This window comes from Toxorhynchites rutilus, chromosome 1, assembly GCF_029784135.1.
Source record: "Toxorhynchites rutilus septentrionalis strain SRP chromosome 1, ASM2978413v1, whole genome shotgun sequence".
Classification (NCBI taxonomy): domain Eukaryota; kingdom Metazoa; phylum Arthropoda; class Insecta; order Diptera; family Culicidae; genus Toxorhynchites; species Toxorhynchites rutilus.
Window position 1 is genome coordinate 97668569 of NC_073744.1, and position 9455 is coordinate 97678023.

General features: G+C 39.1%; 1 protein-coding gene across 1 annotated transcript; it reads right to left on the minus strand.

Annotated features, from left to right (window-relative positions):
* Positions 1-203: 203 nt before the first annotated feature.
* Positions 204-7165, minus strand: LOC129762971 (uncharacterized). The gene is made up of 2 exons (XM_055761612.1): positions 6891-7165; positions 204-2021 (listed from the first exon to the last, which is right to left on the minus strand). The coding sequence occupies exons 1-2, from the start codon at positions 6908-6910 to the stop codon at positions 419-421; spliced, it is 1623 nt and encodes a 540-aa protein (XP_055617587.1). The 5' UTR covers positions 6911-7165; the 3' UTR covers positions 204-418.
* Positions 7166-9455: the final 2290 nt, after the last annotated feature.

The following is a 9455-nucleotide window of genomic DNA, read 5'->3' on the forward strand; positions in this document are numbered from 1 at the left end:
CGCCAGCACGTATGCAATCAACAATGCCCACGCTAGTTACAATGAGCACTATCCATTTGTGCGCGTCGTTAGTTAAACTATCGACCACGAGGGTATGTAAGTTATGTAGCTTCCGTACGGGAAAGCATAAAAAATAAATTTATTCACGATTTCACTTATCGCTATAACATCATACTTAGAACTAACTTTTATTTTAGCATCGAACCCATTATAAAGACTACAGACTGCTGAGTCTGCGTTCATCCCGGTGGCTTGGTACTTATGCAAGGTGATACCTTGTTTTCCTTTCTGGCGAATTCTCGCGCGCATCATCGTTAATCTGGCGCGCGTGCAATGGGCCAGGCTCGGTTGCATGTTCTTACTATGGGCTCAAATGAATGTGTGGGAGGGACTTTTCATAACGTCTCCCCCCTAAGAGTCAAGCGTCCTCGGTTGATTTGCTGGATCCCTTGGTAAGGACAAATCTGGGTGCCGGAAGGAAGGATTTCGTTAGGCAGGTTGGCTCGTCCTTCAGGATATCGGTTACTGTTCCTTTCTGATTGTTTTCCGGGGAGCTGATGTCGAACTTCTTGTTGGTAATCTGTGAGGTGACGATGTCCTCTTTTTTATCCTGTTGGGGTTGACTTCTAGTTTGGGATTTGTATCTGTGAATGCATAAGATGATTACTATTGACAGGATGGTAGAGGCTATCGCTAGTCCTCCGAGCGTTTGAGAGCTGATCATGTGAAGCTTAAGTCTCTGAATTTCCTCCAAATTTTCGATATTCATCTGGTGTATTTCTTCGATGTCTGGTTTTTGTTTAATGGTTTCTATCTCTTTTCCAAATATGGGTGTGAGATATTCAGATTTATTTATAGTTTTAGAGTTGCTTCTGAACGTTACATTCTGCACTGTAACTGTGCAGTTACATGTTTCAATAATAGTTGGAGCGGAAATGATTTGTGATTCTCCACATGAGTCTAAAATGTAGACTGCTTTATTTGTGTCGATGAGAATTGTTCCGACACTGATTTCCTTGATTATTGGACGTTCTGGTTGTTTATGCATCGGACACTTGGCTTTTTGATTTGTCAGGATATTGGAGATGCAACCGTCGTTCACTGGCAAGTTATTGTCGCAAATGAAACACCTCTCACTCTGCTCGTATAATGACTGCTGATACTTGGCCACATAGCGGATGTTCGTGTCGATTCTGGTTCCATTCACGTTGACAGGTTCTAACTGCATCAATGAGTACTCGTTCGGTTCAATGATGGGGAGTTTGACTATAATGATTATGTGATTATTTTGTAGCGATACAACTGATCTTACGAATTTATAAATTTCATCTTCAAATTTAATAGCAATATGTTGGCTTTCTAAAAATTTCAAAATATAATCTTTTTCAGCCATACTGAGAATGTTTTTGTTCAAGCTATTAGATTTTGAAAAGGCAATCTGTTTTTTGAGGTCTTCTAAGGTTTTTATCAGGATATCAGTATTCAAAATAAGATTTATGAGTTCCAAGTCTTTTCTAATTATCGTGTCTTGAGATTGTACATGTTCCTTAATTGATCTTATGGTTTTTGAGACTTTATTAATAGTAGCTTGAAGTACATTGTTGATTTTTACTTGTTTTATTTGATTATCTATGATTTTGTTGCTATTAGTTTCAAGCATCTCTAAATTTTGATTGATTAAGTCGAGGTCTTCCTGGTCGGGGTTGCCTGCTATAAATTTTATCACGTTTCCTAACGCATTAATAAGTCCTCTTTTTGCACGTTTTGGGTAAAATCCTGTCAACTTTTCATAAGCCTTTTTAATTTTAAACTGGATTGTTTGTTGTAAGTGATCCGTTACATTAAGGTTATTTGCTAATTTTTCGATATAGTTTATATTTTGTCCTATTTCATCTAGGTTAATTTTATGTATTATACGGTCGTATCCTAATTTTATCTTAACCGAGTCTAATTTTAAGGTCAAAAGTCCGTTATTTGTCGATACGTCGTGGTAAAATGTCGCTGAAGTAAGTGGAATGATCCTGAAACAGACCGAAAAGAAAAAGAAAAAAAATCATTTTTTGATCCTATTTTTATGAATTTTTACTCCGTAAGTATCTTTAAATGTCAATTCGTTATCGTCCACGACTTTTGAAACCTTGAATGGGTCTTTGTCCTTTGTTATTCTCTGATTAACTTTTACGTATACATTTTCTCCTGGTTCTAAAGTTTTTGGCAAGGTTTTTACCTTGTTTTCATTTTCTATCTGCTTTCTGCGTTTTTCCATTAGGACCTTAATGGCAGACTGAATTTTACTGTAATTTTGAAAAATTTCTTCCGCGCTTGTTTCATTATGGTGGTTAAAGACTACTTGCTTTGGCTTAAAGCCGGTCGCTGAGTGAATTGTGTTATTGTAAATATCCACAAGAATGTTAATTTTGTCGAAGAATTCCATGTCTTTGTATTTCGAATTTAAAGTTCTATATAGTTCAATGAGTGTAGAGTGGAATCGTTCCACTATTCCGTTTGAGTTACTTGAACTCGCAAAATGAATTTCAATATCCAAATCCTGCATGAATCCAATGAAGGCGAGCGATGTCAAGCTTGGTTCTTGATCGCAAGTTATCGATTTTGGTTTGCCGAAAATTCTGATGTGCTCTGTGATTGCCCTTTTAAGGTCTACGATAGTCCTTGTTTCAAGAGCGATCACGTTTGCAAATTTGGAAAAAGCGTCTACTATAGTTAGCATTTTTCTTCCACTCATAAAAAATATATCCATATGAATCCTTTCAAATGTATTTTCTGCGGGGTTAGTTTTTTGAACCAATTTCGGAGGTTTTCTGTCGTACTTACATTTTTTGCAAGTAGGACAGTTATTTATATAAACTTTCAATTTTTTATCAATTTCGGGGAAGAAAAATTCTAACAGGATTTGAGCTTTATTCTCTTTGATCCCTCTATGGGCATAGTCGTGAGTTTTGCGCACGATTTCGTCCTGTTCCTCTGGTAGCCTTATGTCCTGGAGTAATACCTGTGAAATAAGGAGCTTGAAGATTTTGTTATGAGAAAAATGTTTGCGATATGTTTCCTGAATTAATTGTGTTAGCATTAAAGGGCAATAGATGCAATTTATACCGTTTGGATTAAGTTTTTCTTTAAAAATAGTTACTATGTCTTGTTCTGTGTAGTTTGGTTTTGAGATTATAAATCTGTGGTATTTTGTGAAGATTTGTTCGTGAGCTTCTATGTCTGTAGGAGAAATTTTAAATATGATCTGGTTTTTGAATGAATCTGTTGGTCTTTCTGTTGTCCAAATATAATGATCGTTGCTGGTGTCTGCTGAAAGTACTGTCATGCCGTCGGTGTCGGGTTCGTCTTGATTTTCCTGTATGTCATTGGAGTTTATTTCTGCTGGTTTTATTCTAGACAGGGCGTCGGCTACGACGTTTTCTCTGCCAGGTTTATAAATTATTTCAAAGTCAAATTCAGTTAAAACTAGTTTCCATCTAATAATTTTTTGGTTTGCACTTGTCATCGAATATATTAATGGTTGATGATCTGTGACAAGCTTAAATCTTCTTCCATACAAGTATGGTCTGAAGTGTTTAACAGCCCATATAATAGCTAATAATTCTTTTTCCGTTGTGCAATAATTTTCTTCCGATTTGTTTAAAGTTCTTGAAGCGTAGGCAATCGGGTGATCTTTCCCTATTTGTCCCTGTGATAATACAGCTCCCACTGCAAAGTCACTAGCATCTGTGGTAAGGATGAATTCTTTTGTAAAATCTGGGTACGCAAGTATTGGATCCATGGTCAAAAGTGCTTTGCATTTTTCAAAACATTGAATTTTATCTGGAGTAAATTCAAAGCAAGTATCATTTCGCAAGAGTTGCGTTAAAGGTTTCACCATTTTGGCAAAGTCTTTTATGAAACGGCGATAGTAACCTATTGTTCCGAGAAATTGCTTAAGTTCCTTCTCGTTTTTTGGTTTAGGCCAATTTTGAATAACCTCTATTTTGTCGCTGTTTGGCTTTACGCCATCTTTGGTCACGGTATGTCCAAGGAATTGAACTTCCCGTCTGAAAAAATAGCATTTATCTAGTTGTATCTTCAAACAAGCTTCCTTCAGCTTGCGAAGAATTTTACATATGTCTTTGACGTGCTCTTCAAACGAACTCGAAAAAATGATGATGTCGTCCATATAAACAAGACAACAAACACCAATGTGATCTCTAAGAACGGCATCCATAACCCTCTGAAAGGTCGCAGGGGCGTTCTTGAGTCCAAAAGGCATCCTTGTGAATTCGTATTTACCCGAGCTCACGGAGAACGCTGTTTTTTCGACGTCTTTTGCGTCTAGCTGAATCTGGTGAAATCCAGAAACTAGATCTAGTGTCGAGAAGTATGTCGCTCTTCCTAATTTATCCAAAATTTCTGTTATATCCGGTATAGGATATTTATCAGAGATGGTTTTCTCGTTAAGTTTTCTGTAATCTATAACGAGTCGAAACTTTTTCACACCTGATGGATCTGCTTTCTTAGGCACTATCCATACAGGTGATGTGTAGGGCGATATGGATTCTTGAATAATCCCGTCCTTCAACATTTTTCTTATTTGAGTTTGTACCTCTGTTTCAAATATTTGTGGATAACGGTATGACTTGGAATGAATCGGTATATTGTCCACAGTTCTAATTCGGTGTTTGATTTGATGTGTAAAGGTTAATTTCTGGTCATCGGAATATAGAATTTCAGAATATTCGCCGATAATGTCATCCAAAGCTTTTCTTTCTTGTTGATTCAACGAATCGTCTAAGATGCTGAATTTATTTCTAGGGCTTTCTATGGGTTTCTCAGCTGTGACAAATTCATCGTTATCAGATTCAAATTCATTCATGTTTATTTCGATTTGCGATTCCTCATGATTTTCTACTGCAACAAAAGCGGTATTATTACTACTGTGGTAGATCCCTGGTAGAATTGAAAAATTTCCCATATTTCTTTCGCTGCTTATGATGAAATCTCCGTCATTGGTGGTTCTGATTTTGATAAATTGTTCTTTTTTTTCAGTTAAATTTATTATTTGTTTTTCGGGAAATCTTTTTTTCATTTGAAAAGTTTTCTTTCCTATTCTCAAGATATTTTTGCTTACATCGATTTTGGCATTTAGATCTCTCAACGACTCGTAACCGATGAGACCGTCAAAATAGCTATGAAATTTAAAAATGAAAAATTTTAATTTTTTGTTAATTCGAAACGGATCGAAGGATGCTGATTTGTCGATTGTGTGTGTTCCTTTTATGTTGGTTACCTTAGATAAGGGCTCTGATTTGCAGTTTTCTACGTTTACGTGGGCTGGTGAAATGTAATTTTTGTTCGCTCCTGTGTCGATCAAAAATTTCATTTCTCCCTTTGAAGTTTGGATTGTAATATATGGCACGAAGTTGTTGTCGTTTTTCATATTTTTCTTTGTGCTTGTTCTACCACGTGAAAATTTAGCTCCTCGTCGACAAAATAATCGTCGTCCTCCGAGTTTAAGATTGACTCTTCGAGCTGTTGGGAGGTGTCGTGTTCATCCCCACAATTTTTGCCGTCGTCCCTTTTTTGTCTTTGCCCAGTTTCGTGGTTGTTAACCTCCGTCCGAGATTTTGCTGTTCTCATGGAAACATCGTCGTCTGGTAGCGGCTCTCTATTCTTAAATCTACCGGACCCATTTGACTTTGCAATTGGATAGGATGGTTTCGTATTCGAAGATCCACCGTTGTTGAAAGTGTTTGGTTTTTGATTGAACGGGTTGAGGTTCAGGTTGGAATTTTTGTTGGTGCTATCGGATGGTTTAAAGTTGTTTGCTTTGGTCGTCTTTTGATCTATTGTTTGTTTGTTGAGTCTTTGTCTATATGCTGCATTAGAATATTGCATAGTTATGGAGTAAGCGTCCTCAAGGGATTGCGGTCTATAACTCCTAACGTGCATTGATAGCTCGTCATTTAGCCCGTCGATGAATCTTGTTAAAGCCATAAGACTTATTAAACTATTTATAGCTTTAGTGGATGATTTGTAGTCGTCCATCAAAGCTGCTGTCGCCTTAATTGACGTATCAATTTTCTTAACTTGGTTGTAAAACTCAGTTAGAGTCTTCTTTCCCTGGTTAACATAGAAAAGGGATTGAATATGAGATGTAAGATCTCTTCTGTCCCCATAAGAATTTAGGATTATTTCTTTGATTTGTTCCCACTGATTTGGGTTGCCAGCCGCTATTAAAATTTCTTTGGCATCGCCAATAATTTTATTTTTAACAGCTCTCACTAATTGGCTGTAAATGGGTTCATTTTTGTATGACTGGAAGAGTGCGAGTGTGTTCTCCGCATCTTCTAACCAAGCATGTGTTTCTTTTTTGTTACCCGCAAAAGTGGCCAGATTTTTAATCGGGTCTGGTGTTCGGAACTGTAAGAAGGGATCTTCTGATTTCGATCGCAATCTATGGAGTTCGTCAATCAAAGCGTTTTGATTGCTCGTTAATGTTTTTATATGACCCAACAAACTTTCAACTGTGACTTGTTGTGGGTTCTCCTGAGGTTCTTGTTCAATAATTATTCTCCCGTCCAGCTCTGGTGCTGGCATAAGGTCGGGTGAAATCATAAATTCGCGTTGATCCATTTTACCAATGATAATCTTGCTTATAATTTGCACACACAAGAATGCACTGCTATGATATTCGCTCACACTGCACTGCACCTCGCGGTTTGTGGCTGTTAGTTTCGCTCGCTTTTAAAATTGCTGAACGTTGTATTTTGTGCCGCTTGCCTCCGTGCTTTACTTTTGCTTACGGGGCAGCTGATTTTTGTTGCGAGAGTTATGTTACTTTTTTCACTTTAACACTCACTTAGGAAGAAATAAAAAAAAATACTTACAAGAGGATGATGGTGATCATCTCCTGGAGTTTCTAAGTTGATGATTAGGTTCGATGGTAGTTCCTCGCTTCTGGGCTACGCTAATCGGTGATATTCCCTCACCGGTGGTTTCCCGGTAGTCCAGATGTTTCCAATAAACGTTGCTCGGTCGTGCACTTTACTGCACTTTACTTCCACTTCACTATGACTGCGCCAGTTATGTAGCTTCCGTACGGGAAAGCATAAAAAATAAATTTATTCACGATTTCACTTATCGCTATAACATCATACTTAGAACTAACTTTTATTTTAGCATCGAACCCATTATAAAGACTACAGACTGCTGAGTCTGCGTTCATCCCGGTGGCTTGGTACTTATGCAAGGTGATACCTTGTTTTCCTTTCTGGCGAATTCTCGCGCGCATCATCGTTAATCTGGCGCGCGTGCAATGGGCCAGGCTCGGTTGCATGTTCTCAAATGAATGTGTGGGAGGGACTTTTCATAACGTGTACATGCTGATTTCCCCCAGACACCTTGGATTTGAAATCTCTGTTAGGGAATACATGCCGGTGGAAACAAAAGCTCCCCCTACTTTCATGTAATTGCAATGCCGATTCCCCCCAGGCAGCTTGGTTTTGATGTCTCTGTTAGGGAATACACTTCGGTGGGAACAAAAGTTCCCTCTACTTTGATGTGCCGATTTCTCCGTACCTTCAATTTCGACCAATCAGAAAGAGTTATTTCCGTTTGGAGATTTTTGTGATTGTTTGCTAGTTAGTTTATATGATATTAATATATTATCAATTGTGATGAATTGTTATGGAGTACTCAGATCGATTGATGCAAATGTCTCGTAAATCCATCAGGAAATAACTGACCAATAATTGTAAGTACATGAGCCACCGCATGTGTCGTCAATTTCGACCAATCAGAAGTGGGTATTTCCGTTAGGATAGGGGTTGAGATTTTCCAATTTTTCGATGGTTAGTTTCATGATATATATAATTTTATTCAATGTATAAAATTGTTATGGAGTGCCGAAATAGATTGACACAAAAATATCAACAACCCATCATGAAATGACTGAGCAATAAGTGTTTGAAATTGGACAATTTTCACGTATGCTCTATCTTCGATTTTCAATTTGTACCCCAATATGTTCCCGAAAGACGTAATCCTACGTCAAAAAAAAGAGTAGAGAGAGTGGAGAGAGTAGAGAGTAAGGAGAGTAGAATGAGTAGAAAGTTAAGAGAATAGAGAGTAGAGAGAGTAGAAAATAGAGAGAGTAGAGAGAGTAGAGAGATGAGAGAGTAGGGAGAGTAGAGAGAGCACAGAGTAGAGAGTAGAAAGTAAAGAGAGTAGAGAGAGTAGAGAGAGTAGAGAGTAGAGAGTAGAGAGAGTAGAGAGTAGAGAGAGTAGAGAGTAGAGAGTAGAGAGAGTACAGAGTAGAGAATAGAGATAGTAAAGAGTAGAGAGAAGTTGCAATAACACACCAACAAACGATGGAGAGGAGAATGTGTTCGCGAGAAGCGGACGAATGCTGAGGTCACCTGTCACTCGAGTAGCCACAACGAGTACAAGCAACACAAAACCACAAGAAGTGTTTGCTGCCCAAGCATTCCAAGGAGATCTTGGCTCCGTACAGAGCCAGTTGTTTACGCTGACCTCAAGCGCATCCCAAGAAGGGCAACTTGGGAGGCTCAGCATCACGGACGTTAGGAAAAAGGTCAACGAACTTTACGAGTTCGTAAAGGACAAAAACAATGTCCACTTAAAAATAAAACATCTGGTGACGAGCATCAGATCGGTCGTCATGGTTGCTGAACGCGAGCATAAGAAGCTGCAGATGAGAGCAGAGGGTGCTGAAAAGGCTCTGCTCGAGGCGAATGAGAAACCCGTCGAGATACTTGAGACGCCGAAGGGTCCTCTGAACACACGATCGGACAAGAGAAGGAGGGACACCACAGGAGAAGAAGAAGAGCTGAAAAAGGCCAAGAACGATCTGAGTAACGCGAAAGGAGGTGAAAGCAGTGAATGGCGTACTGTCGATAACCAGGCAGAAAAACGCAAAAAAACGGAAGGAGAAGAAGAAAAAAGTTGAGCAGGAAAAGAAGAAACTCGGACCTCGAGTGGAGCGAATCAAGGGCGATGCTTTGATCGTTGAAGTGTCAGCAGGAGTATCGTATGCAGCTATCCTTCGGAAAGTGAGAGACGATCCGGAGTTGCAGACACTGGGCGAGAACGTCGTGAAAACTAGGCGCACGCAGAAAGGCGAGATGCTCTTCGAGCTTAAAAAAGATCCAGCGGTTAAGAGCTCTGCTTTCAAACAACTCATTGAGAAGTCACTAGGCGAGGAGGCGAAGGTGAGAGCTCTCTCTCAGGAATCAACCATCGAGTGCCGGTATCTGGACGAGATCACGACTGTTGAGGAATTGAGAACTGCGTTACAGTCACAATGTGACCTTGGCGATGTGCCAATGACAATCCGGCTGAGAAAGGCATAGGGTGGGACACAAACGGCCTCGATGCGGCTCTCGAAACAAGCTGCGAATAAACTGGTGGAGAAGGGTAAAATAAAAGTGGGG

What these genes read in the sequence shown, in the direction of transcription:
- LOC129762971 (XM_055761612.1), bottom strand. Translation starts at nt 6,910, where the DNA reads ATGATCACCATCATCCTCTT. An exon ending in ATGATCACCATCATCCTCTT is followed by an intron (nt 2,022 to 6,890) that starts GTAAGTATTTTT and finishes GGTCTGTTTCAG; the next exon opens with GATCATTCCACTTACTTCAG.